General features: G+C 40.9%; 1 protein-coding gene across 6 annotated transcripts; it reads right to left on the bottom strand.

The window, feature by feature from the left end:
- Positions 1-6,582: 6,582 nt before the first annotated feature.
- LOC116311865 (cell division control protein 42 homolog) lies at positions 6,583-27,486 on the bottom strand. Of its 6 annotated transcripts, XM_039606020.1 has the most exons (7): positions 27,074-27,486; positions 26,776-26,864; positions 16,107-16,211; positions 10,435-10,507; positions 9,704-9,813; positions 9,348-9,524; positions 6,583-7,247 (listed from the first exon to the last, which is right to left on the bottom strand). In XM_039606020.1, exons 3-7 carry the CDS (start codon positions 16,209-16,211, stop codon positions 7,158-7,160), a joined length of 555 nt encoding a protein of 184 aa, XP_039461954.1. In that variant the 5' UTR covers positions 26,776-26,864; positions 27,074-27,486; the 3' UTR covers positions 6,583-7,157. The 6 variants fall into 6 exon arrangements, with proteins under 6 accessions (XP_039461954.1, XP_039461953.1, XP_039461955.1 ...); XM_039606019.1 differs by lacking the exons at positions 26,776-26,864; positions 27,074-27,486 and adding an exon at positions 23,580-24,312; XM_039606021.1 differs by lacking the exons at positions 26,776-26,864; positions 27,074-27,486 and adding an exon at positions 23,894-24,311.
- Between the last annotated feature and the right edge of the window lie 233 nt (positions 27,487-27,719).

Here is a 27,719-nt window from a genome sequence, read left to right on the forward strand (position 1 = left end):
AGGGCAAAAAACCAATTATGATTATTTCACTCTTCCATAGTTATTTTTATATAGATGACTCCCCCTGTCTTGCTCTGTTGGAGGTTTGTTCCTGTAAAGATGGAGTTCTTCCTCCCCGCCATCACCAAGTGTCCGTTCATTCTAGTTGATAGTGGAGGTTCTTTGACTGCTGTTGTGAATTAGTGCTATATAAACAATATATCCAAACCCCCACACTCCTGGATTTAGCCAAATTCAAGAGGAAAATGAGGAGCCAAAATATCAAAAACAGGGTAATTATGACTGTATAAACTGACTTCTGGGTGTGAAAGGAGCAAAAGTAAACTTTACAATCAGCCTTGCGCACTCACACACAGGAGCTGCCATTTTATCTTACCTTCTCAAACACATATGCGTGCACTCACTGTCTCTCTCTCTCTCATGCACTTATTATAAGCTCACACGTCTGCGCAGACACGCACGCCCAACCCCCACACAATCTTCTGCTCAACACACACATACACAAACCCGACATGCTTTCCCTGCAACACTCCCCCAAACACACACATATTCCTCCACACGCGCACGCACACTCGTGCACACCAACACACACCCTGATCCCTTCCCCCCTCCCATTCCATACCAGGGCACGTCGTGACAAAACAAAGAACACCCCATAATAGTCAGAGTCACACAGTATGCATGGTAACCAGTTATGTCAGAGATGAAGGCAATCTCTGTGTCTGTGTATCTCACTGTATACTGCATATGAACACACACGCACACACACACATACAGCAGTATGTCTGCAGATAGTTCATACAGAAATAAACACACAAACATTCCACAAACCCACATATATACACCTCCCACGCACACACGCACGCACACACACACACACACACACACACACAAAATTACAGGCCGACGGGTTCGTATCCACACACACACACACACATGCAGCCGCATGTACACACCCAGACACAGACACACACACCCATATAAAAGTACACTGCACATAAATAATGACTCACATGAGCAAGAATATGGAGGCACAGACACAAAGAGAGACGCAAGATTTAACATGTGAGCACAAAAACGAGGAAGTATGGAGTAAAGATAAAGAACTAGACACAAAGAAACATGGAAGGTGAATTAAACAAACAGGAGAAACAAACATGGAAACACAAAATGAAATGCTCTGTGGATAGACCAACATGTACTCCATAAAATAAAAAACGAAACACACCAAATAAAAAGACATAAAAATAGTGCAAAAATACACCTGAGTGCAGACAAAAATTAGACACACAAACATGAAATGTAATGAAAAGATAATTACATTTCAACACCACTATAACAAAGACACACATGGTTTTTTATAACAATAAAATCTGAAGGTAAACACAGAAAATAAAAAGATAGAAACACAATATTTGGAAAGACATACAAAAATACACAAACTTTATATGCAAACATGATATGGATGAATAAAGGTGCACAAGGTATGTGGTTCAATAACACTACAGCACCGATACACTAAATAGTATCGTTGGTGTAAGTAAAATAAAATGATAGCGACACAATATGAGGAAATGCGTACAAAAATATATCTGCATGGACACAAAATTAAACACAAAAACATCACAGAGACTAAAAAAATTAAATACAAGCGCAAAATGTAAACATGCACTAAACACGGTTATATTGTTTAAATCTCAACCCACACGTAGGCACAAAGCCCACACACACACACACACACACACACACACACACACACACACACACACACACACATTGAAACGAAAAACTCAAAATCAGAAGCAGCTTCATTGCCATGTAATATAAAAATACACACATTACGACACAGAGAACATAAGTATCATCTGAAACATCTTCAGTTCTTCTTTTATTTCTATTTTGTCAGATGAAGGGACTTTTAATAGCTCGTTTGAACCGACTATAACAGCGACTATTTAATTAGCTGTGGTTCGCACCGTGCTTGAGAACGATCTGTTTTACCGCCTCGTTATCAATAAGACCCTTTGAAATGTGCTAATTTCAACCTTGTTCGTTACTCTCTAAGCAGTTCGAAGAGTGATGAATGGTTGACACAAAAGCCCAAAGCACACCTGGACTTTGCACTGGACACGCCATTTGGAAACCACTCCAGCAGTGACATTTAAACAACAAGAAATGGTCAGTGGGGAGAAACAAGCAATAACACGCGGCGTCCCTCAGTTTCACAATCTGATCCACTCTGCGCTCCGTCCAGATTGAACATGTTTAGTTTTATGTTGTATGTTTTAAGTCTTCTGATTGGCTGTCCCTCGGAAATCCAAGATTCCCCTCTTTATAACTTCATCTAAACAAGAAACTGAGTGTTCAGATCAGTTTAAAGCCTGAGTTTTTGGCCTTGTGCATACGCTGACCTCACTATTAGAAACTTTAGTCATGTTGTAATAATGTACACATAACTCACCTCTCTTAGCTATATTTTGCATGGTTTAAATGAACCTGACAAACCACAAACAGTGCTGGTTTCCTTCAACAGCAGTGTCCACTGTGTGCAAGTTCACCACGAGTCTTGTGGTTTTTTCTTTACATTCAGCAGTAAACGGATGTCATGTTTCTCCTCCTCCTCTTTTATGTATCTATGTTTAAACAAACTGTGTGTGTGTGTGTGTGTGTGTGTGTGTGTGTGTGTGCGTGCGTGCATGGCTGCACATGTGCGTCCACAGAGAGAAGAAGAAGAAGAAAAAAAAACAGGCAGAGGTCAGGTTTCTATCCCATGATGCAACTCTCTCTCTCTCTCTCGCTCTCTCCTCCCTCCTTATTCTCCATGCTGGTTGCCCATAGCAACACACTTATAATGAGGTCAGATGGACATCCAATAATATTCACCAGCCAAACTACCAAGCAGTAGCGGCAGTGAGAGAGGCACTTTGGGACAGACAGCAGTCAAAGTGTCAGAGGCAAGATGGCCGCCACACAAATGCAATAAATCATCAAGTTCCTCAAAGTAAAAGCGAAACTGATCCGGAGACAGTTTGATGTGGGTTTTCACTTTTATTGGGACTTAAATTCTCTGAAAATGGGAAAAAAAAGTTTGGACGAGAAGTTGCTGTGTTTACAAAATATGAACAAAAACCTCAGAATACCTGAAGAAGAAAGGCAGCGCTCACTGTACAAGGCAACAAAAGTCAAAAGTGATGTGCAAATTATTCATTTAAAAAGTGCTTGATTTTATTTGACCTACAACGATACTGAGCTGCAGTTATTCCACTCACAAAAACTTGCTTTTAGTTATCAAAGTTAAAAAGATAAATCAGACGATCGATTGTCAGTAAATTTAAAGTCTACTAATTTTTTCAGCTCTGTTTGTATTAGAGTAGCTTTGCATGGCCTACAAAAATGATCCTTATTTATCTTCTCAGTTCATCTATTTTGTTGTCTGAAACAAGCTGCTGTAGAACCTCCCCTTTAAGCCAAATCTCTTATGAATGGTTGCTATTTACAAACAGAGGGTTCTATCTAATGTTTGAGTCTGATATCAGTCACAGTGAGCTGATCCATTCAGCTCAGTTCTGGTTTATTCTGTGATATCTGCACAATTACAAAGTGCTTTTCTAGTCTTACTGACCAAACAAGGTGCTCTACATCACGAGCCACATTTAACCACACATTCCTGGTTCCTGGACTTTCTGTGTGGAGTTTGAATGTTCTCCCCATGCTTGTGTGGGTATTTTGGCTTCCTCCCACAGTCCAAGGACATGCACGGGTTAGGTTAGTTGCTCATTCAAAAGGTGCCATGAATGTGATGTAGATAAAGTGCTTGAAGTGTACAGAATAACACGTGGCATGAATGTGTGGTTAAAATGTGACTAAATGTGACTATATGAATGCAAATACCCAGAGATGATCAAAGTCATGCATCGCCATTACACATGAAAAATTCATACTGGTGGATTCCTTGTTTAAACAGCAGGTGGGTGGGGCTTCTAAGACTTTCACTAACATCATACAGAGCCAGGAGTAGAAAAAAAATGCCTAAAATTGACTGTTTAGATGAGTCTGAAGTCTGACCTTTTGGTTCTCTCGAACTGCTGGTATATACACCAACCTCTGACCAGGAGCATCCATCACTGTAAAGATATGAGACAAGTAATAAGGGAAATCATACTAGGTCCACCCAAGTTAAATGTTTCACTGTAATTCTAATATGAAGACTAGCTCTAAATAAAAACATTGCTGTCATTTAGTTTCATGGTGTACAGAAGTCTAGCACGTCCACAAACAAATGAAATACCAGCAAAGCTGACAAAGCCCATCATTATTTTGATTAAACCCGAACTAAAACAAAATCAGTAAACAAACTGATCAGAAGCACATAAAAGCTCAGGTATGAAGGGCTTTTATCTCTTTTTTTATTCTTTTGATCTCTGTTTTTATGGTTACATTGTATACTATACTTAATACCATCTAAATTAAAGTGATGTACTCACATTGCAATGTAAAAATTCAAAACAACATAAAAAAATGTTTAAAACACCAAATAATAAGTTTGTCTTCTGTAAAGCACTTTGGTGCACAGGTGAGTGCACAAAGGGGAAAATGAGGTGGCATCAGCCCCCCCAGTGCCAACACAATCACATCAGAGCAAGGATATTACCAGGAGTGGAATATAACTTTGTACATTTACTTAAGTATTTTAATACTACTTACTAGTCCATCTGATGATGCTACCCAGCAGTATATTTTGTTCTGACTTAAGGTGAGAAAAGGGCCATGCACTAGAGGGGATAAAAGATGTCCAGCATTAGAAGTCTGCAAAGGTGGTCTCCTTCAACTCCATCCTGGCAGCCACTCATATTCATCAGGTGATACACTGAGATCGCTCTGCCTCTCCATAATCTTACTGCATGTTTGCAAATGTATTAACTTTGTCCTTACTAACTACAAACAAAGAAAGATACTAAACTTAGCATGAGCTCCCGAAATGTTTCCACAAACTGTTGCAGCTTCCACATGAAGTCTCATCGTTGTAATACTTTCCTGTAAATGACAGTTTTTTCATCAGTCTCTCTCCCTTACATTTATTTACAACCACAATACAGCTCCCTCTTGCCAAAGGTCTGATATGAGCCAGAGCAAAGTTCATTGAGTCAAAGCAGTGCAGACTCAGTGTTGTCACTCCTCTTGACATATTGCTGCATCTTATTGATGTTGGTTTGCAGGCCATCTCTGGCCCTCAGGCCGTATTTAGCCCCTGTATCATATAAAGTCATTAATATCATGTACATTAGTCTGTATGATAAGTACTTTTACTCCAGATACTTAAAATGGATTTAAATGAGTATGAATTCATCTTTTACCACTTTGCAAACTACCTGGTGTGGAATGACCTTTTATTTATTATCATCTGCACAACAAAGACACATTTCTGCATATAAGCCTGAAAATCAACATTTTATACACTGATTTTCTACTTTTTCTATTTCCTCACTTTTGGAAACTCTCACTTGAAAGTTTTTCAGTGGATAAAAATCTGCATTTTTATGTGGATGGGATTGTGTTCTGGTTATTTTTATCCAGAGGTGTAACTGCATATAACAATGTATTAAATAAGATCTGATAAATGGCCTTTAAGCTCATTTGAGTGGTTTATGTCTCGAACATGATGAGGCTAGATCTCTACAGAAGACAACTGTAAACATGTTGCTCTGCAGTTTGTATCAGTGATCACTGTGGTTAGAAACTGTTGCGAAAGGATGATGACTCAAGTTTTTAGATGAGCTGAGAGGACTCGAACACAAAGACCTCAGAGGCTCAGACAAAAGACACAAAGACGCATGGAGAAAAGGCTGATGGGAGAAGGCATTGAAGAAGAGGATGGGAGTAGGAGAGAGAGATCGGGCTGTGCTGTGAATGGAGGGCTAATTAATTTTTTCTTTTCCGTCTGGTTCACGCCTGGTTGCTGCTGTTAGTCAGACAAAGGAGCGAGCGGGTCTCAGCCTCCATGCCGTGTTGGTCTGAAGGATCCATTTTAGTCTGCCAATCAAAATGAACCCAGGTCATTTACATACCAGATCCACCAGGGACCACTGAAAACCTGTGGAGCGGCTCCCCCTAGAGTTCTATGTGTGGACACTGCATCTGCTCTGCGGATGTAACCCACGTGTCCACTCTCATGTAGGGAGCATTAGATCTGCAAATTGAATTAAACACATTTCAAATGTTTACTTATAATCAGTAAATGAATTCAGACGGTTTTAGAGAGAAGCTGTAAAAAAAATAACCTTTTTAATTTTGAGATAAAAAAATGTAGTGTCATAGTGATGAAAAATACATGATGATCAAAGCTCTAGGCCAAAACTCTCAGTCTGTTGGTCAGAAAGGAGAAAGCCTGACTTTTATTTAGGCGGGATAAAGTTCAAGAACCACTGATTTAACAGCTGCCAGAGCAAAAGGGATGCGTGTCTGGATGTGAGCTCTCTCATGTATCGAGTATTAAATGTGTCAAATATATTAAGCACTTTTAAATGTTTAGCTCTAATCAGGAATTAATTCAGACAATTTAACAGAGGCTTTACAATGTACAGTTTAAAGGATTCTTTATTGTCATTCACCACAAAGAAAACACGAGAGCACAGTTACTCAGGTCTCTGACTAACAATCAAAAATAGTAACCAGCCAACTAAAAATATAATCATTTATATATGAAATAAAAAAGTAAATAAATATAATACAAAATAACTACCTATTAAATCATTTAAAATGTATATTGTGCATTCAGAGGTGTGGAAGTTTATCACAGTTCAACACTGTCACAGTATCCAGAAAAGCAGCAATTCTTCAGTCTCACCAGGATGCTGTGCAGCCTCCATCCTAAGGGGAGGAGGGAAAACGGTCCATGGCAGGCAAAAGATTACTGCTGTAAAAATGTTTAATTTTCTTCCTAAGTTACCCCCTCCCACCCACACACACATCTATTTTTAAAATGTAAAACATTTTTATTTAAAATCAATTAATAAATTATGATGTTGATTCACAGACTCCAGCCTGTGCCATTATGGCTGAACACTCTGTTCCCATATGGGTTAATAATTCTGGGTCCACCTCCCCGTCTTCCTCCTAAACCTTCTTTTCCCCTTCTTCTTCTCCTTCTACTGTTCTGCCTATAGCAGAACACAGATGTAAGTGGATTTTTTATCTGTAGGATTTAGAGTTGCCAGGATGGCCTCTTCAAACACCTCCTTCACTCCTTCCTGGAAATGAGACAAAGAGACACTCAAATTTAACAAAAGGGAAAAAAAGATTTCCACTTCAGAAAGAGGTGGAGGAGTTATCAGATCAAAGTAGAGATCCATTTCCTGTTTTCCTTGCAGAGTATCAAGATAAACAAGGAATATTGTGAATATCAACTGTTTATCTTGATACTCTACAAGGAAAATCTAAGATGTGATAAATCATGATGGTCTCTGCAGTCCTGTTGACGTGCCTCTGAAACATTGCATGGAAGTTGGGTACAGTGACTCTGGGCTGGCGGACTGGGGAGGTGGCTCCCCTGTTTGCCACAGACCTTTCCTTCCTTGAAAGGCACTGGTCAAACCTCAGATTCAGGAAGAGAAAGGCCATTTTTATCCTGGCCCTTGAACACACTGCATCAAGTATTTATCCTCTTGAACATATTCAAAGGTGCGTGGCAGTTTTATATTGTAAGGTAGAGACCTGACAATAATACAAAGAAAACAGAAAAAACCCCAACAATCATATGACCCCCTTGAAGCAAGCGCTTTGGTGACAGTGAGAAGGAAAAACTCCCTTTTAACAGAAGAAACCTTAAGCACAACCAGGCTTGGGGAGGGGTGGGGCCATCTGCTGCGACCAATTGGGGTGAGGGAAGAAAGTCAGGACAAAAGACATGCTGTAGAAGAGAGCAAGAGATTAATACGAACTAATGATTCAATGCAGAGAGGTGTATAAACCCATAGTGAGTGAAGAAGAAACACTAAATGAATCATGGGAATCCAGCTCCCTCGACCTATTGTAGTGTAACTAAGAGGGGTTTCAGGGTCACCTGATCCAGCCCTAACTATATACTTTAATAAAAGAAAAGTTTTAAGCCTAATTTTAAAAGTAGAGATAGTGTCTGTGTCCTGAATCCAAACTGGAGGCTGGTTCCACAGAAGAGGGGCCTGAAAATTCAAAGCTCTGCCTCCCATTCTACTTTTAAATACTCCAGGAATAACAAGTAAGCCTGCAGTCTGAGAGTGAAGTGCTCTAATGGGGTGATATTGTATAAGGTCATTAAGATAAGATGGGGCCTGATTATTTAAGACCTTGTATGTGGGGAGCAGGATTTTGAATTCAATTCTGAATTTTACAGGAAGCCAATGAAGGGAAGCCAGAATTACAGTAGTCCAGCCTTGAAGTAATACATGCATGAACTAGTTTTTCAGTGTCACTCTGAGAGAGGTTCTATTCATAATTGTTATTAACTTTTAGGCACAGCCAAGGCCCAGAGGGTTTCCTCTTTCACTGCTGAGGATGCTTTGGTTCTTTAGGCTTCACTACCTGATGAACTGCAGCTCTCACAGAGAGCCATGCAGCAGGAACGACTATTAGCTCCTCCAAGTCTGAGGCCACGGTTCTCAGTTAGAAATGGGGGGAGAGGAGCTGCTGCCTAAGAACAGGGGTGAGGCAAGAGTGGAGCGGGAGACTGGCAGACTGATTCGTAGGGCGGTGGCTGCAGATGTAAGCAGTGGAAATGAGCTTCCCCTGTGGGGTCTGGGCTCACCCACAGAGATGGGATGCCAAAGCCTTCTGGGTGAGGTGCTGCAGGTATTGGAGCCATAGAGCACTCAGGCCAGTATTTTACTCGAATATGTTGAGCCATATTTAAAAATTTTGTTATGATCTTTAATCTTTGTCATTTGTCATTTTTGAACTTTGTTATTTAGTTTATGTTGCAATTTCAAATATTATGCTCGGTAATATTCGCTGTGCTTTGCTAATAAAGTGTTGGGAGATGTTGTAAAACGGGTGAGTGTTGAGCCACCATGTGGTGATGAACGTTTAGGCAAGTAGGCAGGATGGGGAGCAACAGTTTGTCTGATCGTTGCAGTTCATAGTTGTTTCAGGTATATCAGGAATTTGTAACCAGGACTCCAACTGGATATTTGTAGTTACTTTTTACTTTCACTAGCTTTTGACACATGGCTTTTGATGCCTTTTTATTAAGTGTGAAGATTTCCTGTGACTCTGTGAGTAATGATGATGTTCATATTTCTTTCATTTTTATAGATACCAACGCTTCTTTCTCAACAGAGAATCCCATCAGGAGACTTATTTTTCTCTCTCTGTACCCGAGTCTGAGCTGAACACTCCATGTATTTAACGGCCTTCAGCTGATGAGCCAGTTCCTCTCCACTCTTAAAGGTCAGGGCTTGTTCCAGGGTGTTCTCGTTATCTCTCAGATCCACATGAGTCCCGACCAGCAGGAACGGCATCCTTGGAGAGAAGCGTAAAATCTCTGGCACCCACTGTTAAAAGACAAGCTACAGGTTTGATGCGGTTTCACTGCAACCCTAACGATCTCTGCCCTATGTGTGTTTATCCTTAGAGTTTGGCTCATTATATTTTTACTTATGTAAGTAATTAAAGTGAAGGACATGAATGAGCATCAAATTAGAAATGAAACACAAAAACCAACTAAACAGACCTTCTCTCTGACGTTCCGAAAGGTTGAGGGCGATACGACAGAGAAACAGACAAGGAAGACGTCGGTGCCGGTGTACGTGTTAAGTCGTATTCTTTCGTAGTCCTCCTGACCTACAGAGGCAGACACACAAATAATGATCAGCAACAAACAGTGCAACCAAAGCAAAGCAATGCAAATGTATTCAGTTATCTCCAGGGCTGAAAAATGAAGCTGGTGTTGAAGTGAAAAAAGAAACACTGCAGTTCCTTTAATATCCACCTGAGACTAACTCCACTTGTTAACACGTCCAACTTCACAGCAGAAATAATTACATTCTGAACCTGATACAAAACACAGTTTTATCCTCTATGGATTGGTTTATTCCCTCATTGAAACTGTATGGTGGGTAATGATTTTCTAAATCACCCATCAAGATACTGGTGAGGCTTAAAGTTAGTGGCATGGCTGCTTTGATTGACAGCTGTTGCCAGATAACTGTTTGTGTTTCATAGGTGGGTCCCATGGAGCTGCAGCCCAAAAATAAAGATTTCATGAGGAACTTTTTTTCTGGAGATTTTCACCTTGTTTTTGATTGAAAGGTTGAAGATAGTGTAGCAAAATTTCAAATTTCTATAGGATCCTAACCATCACCAGCAGCTCAGAATATAACAGGAAACACTGCTACCACTATAAATATGCTACAGCTGTTGCTATTAGTATCTGTTTGGTTTCAGTTTATGTGTATTTTTTACCTGAAGTGTCACACAGTTGCAGACTGTACTCCTCGTCATCGATCATCACTGTCCTCACACAGGTAGCAAACGACTGGGGGGACAGAAGGCAAGGAGTAAGGAAACAGAAAGAAAAAGAAAGTAAACCTGTGAAAAACTGTGATTGCAGGTGTACTCCAAACAAAACTGGAAGTAGACTTCTGGACTAGTTAAACCTCTGAATGAGTGTCGTCTCAGTTAGTCTGTGGAGCTGAACCAAAGCCACGTAGTTCCAGTGTTAAACATGCAAATGTAAAAAGATTACACTGCTGAAACAAAACATGTTTGTGGATGTTGACAGAATAAATTGGTGAAATTTTCCCACTCTTATTAAACCCTAAAGGTGCTCATACATTCCACACACTCACATGAATGTGTCAGAGCAAGTTGGAGGTTCATCATCTTGGCAAAGGACACCCATGAAATAGAGGAGCCAGAGACTGAATCACTGACCTTTCGTTTTCACAGAACTGTAAGTAGATCTTGAGCAGTGTTGGATCAGATACTCAGTGGTCTGCAACCTGCTAGGTCTCTAGCACAAAGTCACTATAATAACTGAATGTATTGTGTGAGAATATAGCTGTCAAGAGAGAGCAGACAGCAGGGTTCTCCCTCTGCTTGGCAGCACTCAAAGCTATAGCTGTTAAGTTATACCTGCTCTTCTGTTCAATTCAATTCAATTTATATAACACAAGTCACAACAACAGCGTGCTCAGGGCTTCAGTGGGGCCTGTGGTCGAGTAAAGGGGGCGTGTCCAAATGAAGCCCGTGGGTGGGCCCGTATCATTTCTCAGAATATCATAGACCAAAGATAAATGAGGCCGTTTCTCTGAAATGATGTGACTGCCGCGTTCTGTGATGCAAGCTGCTGAAAAGATGCAGAAATTAGTTTTCTGTGTGAACTGGATCTGAGGTGATTCTGAGGATTATCACAATCTTGCACATCATGGAGCCACCAAACAGGCAAAAAATATCAGCATATACGGAGCATTTTGACATGAACTCGCCCAATAATGACATCAGTCTTAAATCAGTCTCAAAGAGGATGGTTAGTGAGGGGTGAGTGTGTATGTATATATTTATATTATACAGGACCTCATATGGGTATTCTGCAATTGATACATCAATACGTTTATATAGCGACTGTTATGCAGCCCACATGTATTATCACAGCAGGGCTGCTGTACAACGAATGACCAGTAGATGTCAGTACTTCCAAATGAGCCGTTGAATGGTGTGATCTTTGTGCCTCTATGAGAAGCAATCAGCCGGAAAGATTCGACACATTCACGGGGCTTCATCAGGGCTGGACTGGGACAAAAAATCGGCCCGGGCATTTTGACTAGAGACCGGCCCACCAGGTATTATGGTAAAAACCATAAAGCCTTTGAATGAAAACAAACGTCGTTGTGACAGTGATGTACACTGTCTTGTTGGTATATATGTATCAATCTAGAACTTAAACCTACACCATCCTCCCTATTCTGGTATTCTAAACAGTACTTAGCCGAAACCCAAAGACTGCTTGGTTTACCTCCTGAACTTTCTACAACACATGGAGGAAACCTGAAATTAAGACAGAAGACTAAAGGTGAGACATGACCATTACTGAATATTAAAAAATAATGACAGATTTAGTGATATTTTCATAAACTATTTATTTACCACATCAATAAACAGCATGGCAGGGCAAAATATTTTTTCTAACATGGCAACCTTTAAAAAGTGAAAGGAGACAGAAAGACAGGTGAGAAAGAATAAAACTTCCTCACTCAAAACTTACCATCAAAACTTAATTTTGATGGTATTTTACACACAGTACTGGTACAGTATCTAGAAAATGTGGGAAAATACTGGCATCATATACAGTACTGACTTCTGAAGAAATTATGCTGGGACCCTGAAAAAAATTACTATGTACAATAATGGATTTCTATACATTTGACATCAGATGAAAACTTTGGTTGTATGATTCAGATAATTATTTGTTAAAAGCTAGAAATTTTAAATGAGAATAAGAAACGTATTTTTTGTTTCTCCCCCCCCTTTCCTGTTAATGCCCTACCTGGCCCCTGGCAAAACTTTGCTAGACCCGCCCCTGCACAGTTACCAGCTGTCAGCTACTTAGAAAAGGATCCTGGTGTTATTTGTCTCCCAGAAACAGTTCATAACTTCCCTTCAACCCTTCATCCCTCCAGCAAACATCAGCTGATACTAGAAATTAATATTAAATAAATTCTAACAACAGCTCATCAAGTTTAAAGGTGCTACTGTTGTTTAACGCGACCTCCGCTGGTTTGCTCTTTCTGACGCAGAGAGAAAAGCCGATCAGCTGATCATTGATCAGCTGATCGGGACAAATCGCGTTGCTTTTCACCTCAACTTTAAAGTTCGACCTCCTCGGCTGTAATTGGTCCAGCCCAGAGTCGATCATGACCAACTGGCCAATACACCACTATTCATTTATACCGTTGAAAAAATAAAAGAAATAAAACCCCATCGGCCCATAAAAACGAAAAATCACGAGCGGCCCACCGGGCAAATGCCCGGTATGCCCGATGGCCAGTCCAGCTATGGGCTTCATCACACCTTTACTACACTTTATACTGTAAGAGGCCCTGCAACACTACAGAGAAAACCTACCCCTCCCCCCTAAAAAAAAATCAATAAAAAAAATAAAATCTGATGACCTATGAACAAGAGCTTTGGCGACACTGGGAAGGAAATACTCTGTTGAAACAGGAAGAAACCTCAGGCAGAACCAGGCTCAGTGAGATGTAGAGATTAATAATAACTAATGATTAAATGCACAGTGGTGCAAAAACACATAGTGGGTGAAAAAGGTGACTAAAGGAGAAATACTCGCTGCATGATAAGATCTATCACAGATCTATTGAAGGAGGTTTCAAGGTCACTGGCTCCAGCCCAAACTATATGATTTGCAAGAAAGAAAAGGAAACCTTCTGTCTGTGCTCAGAACTTTTGTCTGTGTAGGGCAACCAATCAGAAGGTGGTGGCCTAAAACTATGATAGCGACAGATGGAGTTAGAGGTATTTTAACAATACCAGAAACCCACACAGCAGTCACAACATGAAGTCAAATCATACATTGGTCACATGCCACCATCGCGGTCACGCACAGACTAAATGTTCTGACTGATACTTCCTTCAGATTGACATCCTTGGCTGAAAGGCTCTCTTTAGTGGTTTTGGTGGGAGCTGAACTAAACAGCGAGTGAGTTAGATTTTTAAGTGAGAGGTCAAATGGCACCACTGTAAAGGAAAGAGCTCCATTTGTTACCAAAACAAAAGCTTTGCAGTGAAATGAATTCCAGTGACAAATACTTTGATCGTGATCATCTTGTTTTCAAGATAACTGCCAGCAGATCAAACGGGTTTTTCTGGAGCGACAGTTATACCGTTTGAAAACATAGTTTTACCTTATTATGGTTACTAAAACTAAAAAACCAAACACAAAAACCAAAGAACAGTATTGTGATTTTGGCTTTGACTTCCAAATGGTAACACTTCTAGTTTTAGGGCATTTCAATTCGTCGTCCACATTGTTGGCATCTTGCAGGCGCATCGAAAAGAACCAGAGGGAAACAGACGTATACACTAGAACGTGTTTTTAAATGTATTTATCTGTACTCATTCTCAACTTTTAGTTGCATAGTGTGAAACAACAGTCAGAAATACTGTAACAATGTTACAGGTGACCTGTTTTCTTACTGTGGTGGTTATTTGTTAGTTGAGTGACAGGAAACACCACCACAAGAGCCAGTACTGGCATGAAACAGCTCAACACAAAGCAAAGATTAAACAAAGTATGCAGGGCATAGCTGGGAGATTAGAGAGGACACTCTGGTTATTCAACTTAAGGCCTGATGACTTAAAGATTTAAGATACAACTACAGCACTGACAACGAGTTGTTAGATTGTTAGTAACAACTGGAAAATATAGGCAGGAACGAGATGTTGCATATTTATAAAATCCATGAGAGAATAAGCAGTGGCAGTGATGTAGTAGCTCATCCAGCTCACAGTCCATCACAATTCACAGGTTATTGCCCAGGAAATATGACCTTGTCATTGAGCACAATTTACATGAGGTGAAGAGTCATAAGGTGAACACTGCATTCGTTTTTGTCAACGTATGGCTGATGAGGAGAGAGGAAACAGGTGGGAACATAGCTGAGGGACACTAACATAATGATGTGGGAGGAAGTCGTCATGGTCCTGCATCTTTGACCCAGCGTTTTGAGTTTTTGTGTGCTCATGAGTCATTCTTTTGGATTTAAGATGTGATCTGTTTTCAAGCTCTGTTTAGTCTTTGTGAGTATTACATTATTTCCTAGTGCTTTTCAGTTTTGTTTTCTATGCTCTTCAAATGACGACAGTTTCCTTTGTCTTCCAGTCTGTCCCAGTTTCATCTCTGTGTTTTGTGTCTCATGTATGATGTCAGTCTTCTCTCCGTGTTGGTTTCCCTTCTGTCTTTGTGTTCTTCGGTTACCGTGTTCTGTAACAACTCGTTTTATTTTGATAGTCTTTCATCTCATGTGCGTTATGTTCACTTTTGCCCAAGGCATCTCCACTCTGCCCTCATCTCCTCTTATGTATTTAACCCCTCATTTTGTTTCTGTTCTTCACTGTGTCCTCCCTTGTCACGCGTTTTCTAAGAAGCATTTTTTGCTTTAAAAAAAAAAAAAACTCAAACATTTTTTTTCTTTTTGGCCTTTTCAGTAAAGAGTGACAGAGAGAAAGGAAAGAAATGCATGAAAGAGCCGTGGGTCAGACTCAACCCAGGCCGGCCACTCCCTGCCACTCAGCACATGGTCACCCGCTCATCCCAGCGATCTAAACCGGCACCCCTGACCTGCTTTTGTGATGCATTTAAGCACTTATAAATAATAAAACAGGTTTTTGAGTTTTATATCTTCAGAGTCCTGCACTTTTGGTCCAATTTTCTACCCGCCACACAGTGAACCTTGATGGGAGTTAAACTAAACACAAAACACAGGGAACAAAACACAGACCGACCTAACATTATACCATACCCAAAAGACTATAAATAAATACCGTGAACATAAACTACCTCACGAACAAAACAAAGGAATCACAAACCCACAAAAACTCGACCATGACAGTTTGAGTGGCAAAGTGTCTGTGATATTTCTTTGTAGTGCTCTTGAAGTTCACCTGGTACATTTAATTTAATTTAAACTAGCTCAGGAGAAGTGAGGAAGAGATGGCAGAAGATGAAATTCATGTGATAAGAAAATAGATGGAGGGACTTAATTAGGAAGGCAGAAATTTCTGGTAAAACCAATGGCTACTTTGACCATGAGCCACTGCCAATAGTGAAAGTGTAACTTTAAGTTATTGTCAACTGTATTATATCAATCAATCAACAAAAATGATCCCCAGTCCAGCCCTGTGTCAGCACCACAATGACTGCACAGAGCTTTGCTTTCACTCTTATACCTGCAGAGATTACATAGTTACAACCAATTACCACTTCCTGTGTGACAGGATGGAGCCAAACACCAAGTATTCCAGAGAACATGCTAAAGTTAATAACAAGCTGGCTTCTGAGCTGTTTCAGAGCTGATGAATGGAAGTCACTTGACTCTGTGCTGTTTTCGGATACTCACCATGGGGAAATCTTTAAAGGGTAAATTTTCATTGGTGTAGGAATTGAGCAGGCAGGTCTTTCCTGCTTCATAGTCACCCACCACCACACATTTAATGTGTTTCATCTGAGGAAAAGGAAGACACAGAATTAAGGAAATAAAAATATCGATATCAGGAAATAACACCTCTTTTCCACTTACTCGGTTCGGCGCGACTCGCCTCGACTTGACAGTAATTGATCAAACAATACCGAAGCATCGGTGCATGTGTCAAACACAGACCTCGCACCGGTGCGTGTATCGCTTTAAGAAAAATCACGTGACTGAAGCTGAGAGGACGATAGGAGCGTGTTAACAGTGCCGTTTGTGTGTTTACGGGTTTCACTCGTCATGAATGAATTCCAGCGATATCTGTAGGATATCACCTTGGCCCCAAGATGCTACACAAACTTCTTTTTCTTCATTCTTAATAATAAACCATAAAGCCTGTGTTCTCCACTCACACACAGATACACATGAACTCCCACTTTCACAAACACGTATTAGTCAATCTTATTATTTTTGTTCTACTCAGTGTTATTCTGTTTTATTGAGTTAGGACTTTATCTTCACTTAGTTAACTAAACAGGATTACTGATCACTCGTTTGCTGTCTAGATGTAAAAGTTAATGAACGTAGACTTCAGTCTGTCTCCAGGGTTCCTGCAATGACTTTTCAAATCCAGCAGATGTCGCTGTTGAGCGATTCACCGACACAGTGTCAACAGCAAGCAGAAGATTAGTTTGTCATATCCTCCTGAGACCCAGCCTTTTCATTTAAGTCCTCTGTAATCAACATTAGTTTTGGTCTATATCTATTGACTTATTTGCTCTCTAGGTACTCTGGCTTTCTGCAACAGTCTCACGACGTGAGTAACCCAAGTTAAATCCCTATGACTTAACCCTCTAGTCCTATTTGGGTTAATATTCTCTAATCTACCCTTAGGCCCCCTCCTTGATTAAAGATTCATGTAAATGGCCTCCTTGACTCCCCGCTCAAACCTGCATTCCTCCCTGTCCAGGATGTGTACATCCTCATCATTGAAAGAGTGTCCACTGGCCTGTAGGTTTAAATAGACTGCGGAGGTTACATCTTTTCGTCATCTTACAATGCTGTGATTGCAGCCATTCCCCAACTCTCTGTGAATGGTACTCATGGCCATTGATCAATGGTCTTTGATCAGTAGTTGTTGATCAATGGTCATGCGAATTTGCATATTAATGATCAAGGAACTGACCTCACAGCCAATTGTTCATTCAGTGGTGCTAGTTTCAGTCACTGTGTAAATGTACTGATTATAAGGTTGGGGAAACCTGCAGTCAGCTGAGACTGAAGAAGTCATTTGGATGAGTGATGAAATGTTTCTCCCACTGAAAACGTTACGTCCAGATGAACAGAATCAACCTTTTGGGAGTTAGCATTAATTCTGTTCTAACAAATAAATAACAAAACACAACATTAAAGAAGAGGTCTTTGAATTTATTGCTAGTTTTAAATACATTTTACTTTCAATGTAAAATGATAGTAAAGCGTATGAAAAAGTCTTTGTAAAGATTTTGGGGATTTCAGTTAATTTAAGTCTCTCAATCTTCTCTAACTCCTCTTGTGTCAGTCAAAAACTGATGATTGACAGCACAGTGTTAGACAAAAGTCTACACAAGATGTAACTGGTTGTAAAATACAATATGCACAATTCAAATAATGCAAAACAAATGAATGCTTGCCTGATATTTTCACAGAGGTGATTTGTGGGGTGTGGCCTACCTCAGTATGTTCTCCAGGTCAGTCCGGAGCTTTTCAGTATAATTACAGCATCAGCGTCCTCGCGCTGTCACGGTTCATCAGTATTTTAACGTTGATCTGAAATTTGTTCGGCCTCGAGAATATACTCTCAGTAAAAATGGCGACTCAGACACTACCTAGGAAATCTTCTGAGCGTGCTATTGTGTTATCATCCAGTCAGTCCTGTTCTGCACTCTTTTCAAAAACGAAACTATTTCACTTCATTCCAGTTTTATCTCACGTGGATCAAACCAACAACACATAATCTACATTTTATTTACTTACTTTCTGTTTTCTTTTATACTTTGTAAGAAGTATTTTGTAAAAAAAAAAAAAAAAAAAAAAACCTTCAGGAAATGAAAACTTCGGTATTTTAGATCATGGTTTTGGGTTAAAATACAATCATTGCCTCACAGCTCAGTTTCATTGGTTGCCATGGTGAGACTGAAAGTTTTGCTGTTTTTATTGTCAGTAAGTTGTAGTTTATGTCACTGACAGTGCCTACCTTATGTTCTACCTGTTCACGCCTGCTGGAGTGTGATGCATTCAAGTTCCCTTCCTCACTTATTGCACAAGGTTTTAAACTTTTTAGTGCTTTTGATCTATAAAAGTTTTTGATAATTTTTGTGAAATTGTGTACATAAGGTTTTAGTTTTGCTTTTACCAAAGAAAACCAAGACCTCCTCCTGCCTAGAAGCTCTGTCGTCAACATCCTTTGTCCAATATATCCATTATCCCTCCTCTGGACATGTCCAAACCACTTCATCCTTGCCTCTCTAACTTTGTCTCCCTCTGTTATACTCATTTCTAATCCTGTCCATCCTGGTGACGCCCAGTGCATGGTATCTGCTGCCCTGCTTCCTCTGTTGCTTTTGTGCAAATCTCACAGCAGGAATGTCATTCTCACCACTCTTAACTCAGCTCTCATTTTTTTCTAAATCCATACTGGGCATTATATCGTTAACCAATTGCGCGTGCGAGGGGGGAGAAGAGTCTTTCTACTTAAGAAAAATAGCTTGCCTGACCAGCAGTAATGAAAAGTTTAACGCTAAGTCTGGAGTTGGGCAGATTCAGATTCTCGACCACACTGAACATAGCACACAGTGGCTCTGGTTCAATTTGATGCCGCGGGACTTCAGAAATTGTATGGAAAACAGATTTCCAAAAGTTGGTCAACGACGGACATGACTAGTACATATGAAGCAATGTACCAGGAGCACCCCTACACCTTCTACAGGTTGGATCCACCCCTGGGTATCTGTGCGCCAGCCTAACCCTGGACCAATGCCCTGGATGAACTTAAATTGGATAAGTGTATGTCAAACAGACATTGATATATTGTGAACCTTACTAAGGACAGAGTCCCACAGTTCATCTGTAATATGAAAGGTAGGGTCCTGTTCCCATTTAGATTTGATAGCAGCTACTGAAGAGCATTGGAAAAAGGCTGATATTATGCCCCTAGAGGTTGGATTGACAATTTAAAAATTGCCCACCGGATTGTGTGGAGGAAACCTTTACTCTCTAAGAGAAACATTAAGGCCAGACTGAAGTTTGCCAGAGCCAACGTAGACAAAGACCATGACTTCTGGAATAATGTTCTTTGGACAGATGAATCTAAAACTGAATTATTTGGACACCAGAACAGTAGACATGTTTGGCGTAAACCAAATACAGCCTTCCAAGAGAAGACCCTCATATCAACTGTGAAGCATGGAGGTGGCAGTATCATAGTTTGGGGATGCTTTGCTGCAGCAGCACCTGGCCAGCTCACCATCACAGAATACATCATGAATTCGACTGTGTATTGGGGGTGCTTGAAGAACATTTGAAACCATCTGTAAAAAAATTAAAGCTGAAGCGGAGCTGGACACTGCAACATGACAATGACCCAAAGCTTACCAGCAAATCCACCAAGGACTGGCTAAAACTAAGATGTGGAGAGTTCTGGAATGGTTAAGTCAAAGCCCTGATCTTATTCCTATCGAGATGCTGTGGGGTGACTTGAAACAGGCTGTACATGCAAGAAAACCCTCAAACATCTCACAGCTGAGAGATTTCTGCATTGAGGAGTGGGGCAAACTTTCTACTGATCGATGTCAGAGACTGGTAAAAGGCTACAAAAGGCATCTCACTGAAGTTATATCAGCCAAAGGGAGCAACACTAGTTATTAGGGGGTAGGGTGTTCTAACTTTTTCCTCCATTAAAATACATATTTTTGTTCATATCTTTTTTTATGCGTAATTTTTCTTTTAAATTTTTGTTGTTTAATTGCAATTAAGTCACTTTCTTTTCCAGTAATACATGAAAACATGTTTGGACATTGATATGTTAACATTTCTTAATAAAGAGACCATTATGTACTGGGGTGTCCTAATTTTCTCACATGATTGTATGTCCCCGCTGCCACAGAGTGCAATTGCTAATGGCTCAATTGCAAGGGCAAAACGCAAAGGGCTTAAAGGGCAGGCCTGCCTTGTTCTGCGGTAGTGCCTAAAATAGTCAGAGTAGTGATATTTAGTTACCACTGAAGCCATGGGACCTGCGTAAAGAAATTTAATCCATGAGCAAAATAAATGGCCCATTCCAAACCTTTCTAAAGTATAAAACAAATATTCCCACAAATGCTTTTTCTGCATCCATAGCAATAAGGCATTCAGGCACAACATGGTTGGGGGTATAGATAATATTAAAAAGTTGCCGTATGTTAAAGGAGTGCCAATTTCACAGTGTAAAAAAAAACTAAAACAATACCACCCACCAATATCACCCCAACAGGTTGCATTGAACAGCAACCGCATAAGCCCCTGCTCTCATCCCATACTAATTAAGAACTCCCCATACCACGAGCTTCATACCTGCACTGTTAAATACTAGCCCCTAAACTTAAGGCAGGGCCCCTATTTTCAGGAGATGAAGAAGAGAACAAAAAAGGGAAAAGAAAAGGAAAACAAGAACAAATCAACCAAACACCGAAGACCTCCACCACCGGCCGGGAAAAGTTGGCCGTGGACCCGGATCTACCGATTCCAGCAAACCCACCACACGGATGTTCTGCCTTCTGCTTCTACTCTCCAGGTCAGAAAGTTTAGTTTTGAAAAGTTTGTTCTTCTCCTGTAATGATTCATACTTAGCTTCGAGTGCTGCTAAACTCTGAACAACATCCTCCGCATTCGTTTCAAGCTTCCGCTTGTATCTTGTCGAGCTTACTGTTAATTACATCAGATGTAGCCTTAAAATCCGCAGCTATGGCTGTTCTGTGCTGTTCAAGCAAGGCGACAAGTGCCGGGATCAGAGTAGCACTAGCATCCTCTGCTACGCAAGCATTAGCACAACTCTCGGCAGTAAGGTTTTTCTCGGTTTTCTCGGTCTCCTTGCCTTGGACATCCTTCGAGCGTGACATTCATAAAAGGCCCGAAAAAGTTCGTGTAGCAAAGTGGGGCTTAGGAAGTAAAATTTAAGCAGGTGCTAGTGGCCAATGCATCTTACTTCATTGCCGGAAAACAGAAGTCCTCACATAATGCATAAATACTGTAAATTTAATTCTTAAACAGCTTGTAAAGGTGTTTGGTTCACATACAATGATGTACCGTATTTTTCGGACCATAAGGCACACCGAATTATAAGGCACATTAAGCGGAACAAAAGAGTCAGATAATTCAAACTTTACTCAACTCAGTCTTCTTGCTTCCTCCACTTCCGTATCATTGATTCTTTAATGTTGAATTCTCTCGCAGCTGCTCTATTCCCATCAGTGTTTGGAAAGTTACTTTGAAAAAGTAATTAATTATAGTTACTAGTTACTACTTCAAAAAAGTAACTGAGTTAGTAACTGAGTTACAAGATTCTAAAAGTAATTAATTACTGGGAAAAGTAACTATTGCGTTACTTTAAAAACATGTTTAACCCTCTGGTGTCCAGAGTATAAATGGCCGTTTTTGACTACTTTTGATTTTCCCTCTACATTTCACCTTTAAAAACTATTAACTTTGCCTTGTTTGGTATCATTCTTTTCAGCACAACCTCACATGTCTGAATTTGCAGTTCTGTTTTCATTTTGACATACTGTATTAACACAACTGATCTAAAATCAGACAAAAAAACATAAAATCTGAGTAGAAAAAAGTTATATTTTTTACTATAACAACCACAAATGTGTTTATTGAATCATATTTCATAACTTTAAACGCAAATATAAATTGTAAATTTTAAAATCCTATGCAAACAAGTTTTGCAAACAAAGTTATTTGCAGCCATTTACCTTTTACCCTTTTTAAATAACCATTTCAAACTATTTACATAACAATCAGGTGTTCTGCATTAAATAAGATGCAACACAAATTATTTGTGCCACTCCCAAAAAATAATTTCTGTCCACTATAAGATAAAGGAGAACATCATATGCAAAAGCATTTGCTCACAGAACACGCGATAACCTTAAATGAATGTCGTGTTTTTAATTCCGCTCCGGACTCGTGAATCTCAACTAGGCAGCAGCGGTAACGTTTGCACGTCCTCTCCCGTTAATACGGCAGGTAAATAATCGACTAACATTGCATACTATGTTAGTGCGATCTGCCTTATTACAAAACCTGCTATTACTGTGTGTTGCATTAAGATGACCATGATGAGAGAGACAGACAGAGTCTGGCTTGCTCAGATGCTGGCAGTTCTCGCTGCAGTCTACCGTTAGCATCTCCTTTTAGTCCAGGATAGACGAATGTCACTGAGCAGCGAGGCTCACGCCGCCATCGCGCTTCTCGTCTGGAGCAGCAGTATCTGTCGGTGAGCAAAACAGACTTTTTTTCTTTCACCCCATCACAACCCAGAGACTTTTCACCATTCTCCTAAGCCAAACACTGTTTACTGTGACCATATTCTGGACTATCCAATTAATACTCACCATCCTGCCTCCGAAGAAACTGTTTCATCATCCCAGGCTGTTATTAAAAATATTCACGCCACTAAACCTGTCAGTATCACTCATCCAGTCATTATTTCCACACCCATTGCTCAGACTTTTCCTGCTAGCAAGGCGGCTCAGATTCTGCCTTCCCCTTCACCTGTTTCACCTTCTCAGGTGAAGGCAGCAAAGGCTCAGCCTGTCCCTGCACCAGCTCCTCGAGCAGCTAGGGCTCAACGCGTCCCCGCACCAGTCCCTCAGGCTGATGCAGCTGACGCCCAGCCAGCACCCACTCCTGTGCCAGCCCCAGGGCGAGGGCAGCTAAGACCCAGTCCACTCCTGCACCCGTTCCTGTTCCTCGGGTGGGGGTGACTGGTGTCCAGTTAGCTCCCGTACCTGTCCCAGCACCCAGGGTGAGGGCAGCCAGGATCCAACCTGACCTCCCTAGAGTCTCGGAAGGGCTAGCCTCGCCACCTGTTAGTCTACCACTTCATCCACCTCCTCATCCAGCTTTTCAGGCCCTAGCTCAATCCCTCGGTAAATTAGCAGATGTTTTCAGCTCAAGCACCAGGTTTGCTAGCCCAGGCTGCAGCACTGTCACCATCTCTAGCCCAACCATTAGCTCAACCTTCTCCCCAGTGTGCAGCTCAGCCACCAGCCTCACCAACCTCAGCGCAGCCCTTAGCCTCACCTCCAGTAGCCCACTCTCCAGTAGCCCACTCTCCAGTAGCCCACTTTCCAGTAGCCCACTCTCCGGTAGCTCACTCACCAGTTCAGTCACCTGTAGCCCAGTCTCCCGTCCTCCAGTCACCTGTAGCATAGTGTCCCGTCCTCCAGTCACCTGTAGCTCAGTCTCCGTCCTCCAGTCTGTAGCTCAGTCTCCTGTCCTCCAGTCATCTGCAGTCCAGTCTGTAGTCCAGTCATCTGCTGTTCAGCCTCCAAGTCAGTCTCCCAGTCAGTTTCTAGTTCTGTTCCCCGATCTGCAGCCACAGCACCCAGAGCCAGCTGTGAGCTCTCTCTCTCCTCACCCAGAGATTTCCGCACCTGCTGGCCCGGCTGCTCCTCACCCAGAGGGTTCCTTACCTGCTGGCCCTGCCTGTCTTCAGCCAGAGGTTTCCGCACCTGCTGGTCCTGCCTGTCCTCAGCCAGAGGTTTCCGCACCTGCTGGCCCTGCCCCAGTGGCTCCCACGCCGTCGCCTGCAGCTGCTAGGCACCAGCAATCGCCATGCCTCCGCCATGTCCACGTCGGATTTGGCGTCAGTGGCCACCCTCCACCTGCCGCTGACTGGACTTCCTCGCCACCGCCGGCCTCCGGACCTGCTAAGTGGCCACCGTCTTCCTTCCAGCTGGCCTCCAGACCGGCTAAGTGGCCGCCGCCGTCTTCCACGTGGCCGCCCACCTGAACTGATTCGTCTCAGCTGCTGGCCACGCAGCCGCCCCCCAGGACTGATTCATTGCCATCTGTTTGTTGAACTTATAACGGCGCTATTCCCATCACTGATTCCCAAAGTCTACGGTGACCGTAGATCGTTACGTCTTTTCATTGGCCCGGAGTCTACGGTGACCGTAGACACTGTAGACGGTGGCCCAATAGGAGCGCTGAATCCCACTGTGGACTACCAATTGTCTGTCGACGGAAGTTGCGTCACCAAAACAACAACACGCAGCGGGACAGCGACGAAGCCGGCAAGTCCGCTATTTTTTATGGAAACTGGCATTTCTTTTATGTTTACAGTAAGTTATAGACTCTAAGACGCTCCTGGATTTAGCTGAAATTACACGAGGCTGAATAGGCCATGCGTGGATACCCTCAGTGCGTGGGTGAAGGCAGCGACTCGGTTGAGCAGCTCCTGTGGAATTTTGGTGAAGACCATACTTCTCACCCGGCCTGCTGATGATGTGCAGGGGCATCTGGATTTATAACTCGAATTGCTAGTGTCGCCATCATCAGCTGTAGCGTCTAAAAAGACTAGAAATGGGCGTAATACATTAGATGCTGGCTACTGCGTACCTAACATTTACCCTAAAGTAAAAGAGTTAAATGGGCTATTCAGCCTCGTGTAATTTCAGCTAAATCCAGGAGCGTCTTAGAGTCTATAACTTACTGTAAACATAAAAGAAATGCCAGTTTCCATAAAAAATAGCGGACTTGCCGGCTTCTTTGCTGTCCCGCTGTGTGTTGTTGTTTTGGTGATTCAATTTCCATCGACAGACGATTGGTAGTCTACAGTGGGATTCGGTGCTCCTATTGGGCCAAAGTCTACAGTGTCTTGACTCCGGGCCAATGAAAAGACGTAACCGTCTACGGTCACTGTAGACTTTGCACTACCATAGACTCAACCTCAATGTGAATGTGGATGGATTATTGCAGTTGTTCTCCTGACTGAAGTTTGGTCTGTTTACAGCATCCTGCCATACGATTGCATTTTGTCCATAACCATTGGGAACCCTCACGTTAACTTTGATCCAGTGGAAAAAAGATATCATTGATCCTCCAGCTTCTCTGTGTTTATGTTATGCTAACATAGCTGTGTCGCTAGCAATCACGTAGCACATCATTATAAACCAGCTAGTCCAACTTCAGTAACCCTACAAAAGTCACTGCTGTTTAGTTTTCTGTCTTGATTTATGTTGGAAGTGATAGCAGAGCTGTATGTTTTAATTTTTTCAGACACGTCTCATTCAGAGCATGCTATATCATGTTTAGGTGGAAACTAGCGAGCTAATTTCCTGCTAACTTCTAACTCTGTTAAATTTAATAAATTCTGTTTTCATGCATGCCTGGATGTTAAAATTTATTGTTACACCTGGTAAAGCAGCAACGTTGAACATTTTATTAAAGATGAAAGAATTTAGACAGTTTGTAACTCTCAGTGATGCTGCAGTGATTGTTTGACTTTGGGACCTGAAGCTGACGGAGTTTTGGATCCGGATTCCTCTGCGAGGCTCCTGACTACGGTAGCCGTAATGCTCCAACAATCCATCAAGCGGTGCGTCTTCGTAGCTTACCCAAGTCATAAGGTGCACTGTCGATTTTTGAGAACATTAACAGATTTTAAGTCCGCCTTATAGTGTAGAAAATATGGTAATACGTCTCTCGTGAGCTATTCATTAATGATCATCAAAATTAATTCAGTTCAATTTTATTTATAGAACGCCAAATCACAACAACAGTCGCCTCAAGGTGCTTTATATTGTAAGGTAGACCCTACAATAATACATACAGAGAAAACCCAACAAACAAATGACCCCCATGAGCAAGCACTTTGGCGACAGTGGGACAGAAAAACTCCCTTTTTAATGTCCAAAAGTTTATGTTTTAGCTAACTTTTTGATTATATTTAAATTTTGAGATGCACTATAACACACAAAACTGGCAAGTCATGAGTGGCCTTAGCTCTGTATTCTAAATCAAATAAAAAAAATAAATAAACTGAAGTTGGCCTGTTTTTCCCCTTTACTTTTGGGTCTGTCCAACTTAAATCAAAATGCAAGTTCCCAAGTACAAGTTTTTAGCAGCTAACGCTATCGACTTTGAAAAAAATTTTTTTTAACCACTCATTGCATATTTTTGAGTCTAAGAAAATTCCTCATAACTGAAAAGGACTCCAGTGTGTTTTTTTTTTACTGGCATTTGGGTAAAGTGTGCTAACTCAGTGACAACTTTTTTTTTAAGTTTTAAGAAACAGATTATTAGAAAAGGTATCCACATTTATGTAAACAAATTATCCATATGGAAATATTGTATTAAAAACAAACAAAGAAATGTAATATTTTATGTAAACAAACAAATGTAACATTTACATTAAAGTAATGTAGATAACATAGTGGAAGGTCTGTTTTCTGCCCAGTACACACTTTTTCATAGATTTTTGACAGAAAAAAAACTTCGTAATTGTAAATAATTGCAATTATTTTAACCATCAACCATTTAATTTCTTATCTAAACTTAACTGGAAACTTACTTTCTGTTGACTCACAAATGCAGCTGTTTTTTGAAAATAGCGTTGTCACTTCTGCAATACAGTTTTAGAAGCGTGTAGTCTCATTGATACTGTACAGGAACACAGAAAATCAACTCATTCATTATTCATAATAAGTATTACTTGAAACAGAATGGTTTAGAGTGTTAAACTTGGCAATAGTCAACAATCACTTTAAAGTCAATAAGACGAAATGCTCATAACCCTCCCCCCTCCCCACATGACGGTAACAGTGCGTTCTAAAATTAATGTTTCTTTATAAAGGCATAGTAAGACTTACTTGAGAAGTGCAAAAGTCAAGTTTCAGGTCTACAGAGCTCCACTGTCTCTTTGTCTGTATTAGAGTTTAATCATGGTTTGCAAAAAAAACCAAAAAAAACAAGTGTAAATGAATGAAATACCTGCTAGAAACTCGACTTGCTGCTTTAAACAAACAATGCTAAGTGTCAAAGTGTCAGTACAATGCAAGTCTTTATCTATTTATTAAAAGATAACCAAAAAGTTAATGATTAAGTAATGCACTTCCAGTAACAAGTAATCAAGGTGGAGTTTAGGAACCTTTGGGTGTGGATGAGTGTGGGACTGCAAACTGCTAGTGTACAAAAAACTTCTTTTTTTTTTTAAACAGTGGGACGTTACAACATGCTTGTGTTAAACATTATTTTCTAAATCAACTCTGTAGACAGTTTTATTACAATTTGCGATTCAATTTAAAATGAAATTTAATTTAAAAACTATATTGGTGGTAATAATAACTGAATTACTTTGCACACTCATCAAGAGCAGCCAGCAAAGCAAAGAGCTCATCATTTACAGAAGCATAAAGTTGTACTTATCCGTGAAACTGTGGCCACAAAGATGCACAAGTGATGCACCCAGTCATAAACAACATGGTGCTTTGGATTCAGATAGCAACACGCTGCACC

The sequence above is a fragment of the Oreochromis aureus genome, linkage group 22, assembly GCF_013358895.1.
Source record: "Oreochromis aureus strain Israel breed Guangdong linkage group 22, ZZ_aureus, whole genome shotgun sequence".
In the NCBI taxonomy this organism is placed as follows: domain Eukaryota; kingdom Metazoa; phylum Chordata; class Actinopteri; order Cichliformes; family Cichlidae; genus Oreochromis; species Oreochromis aureus.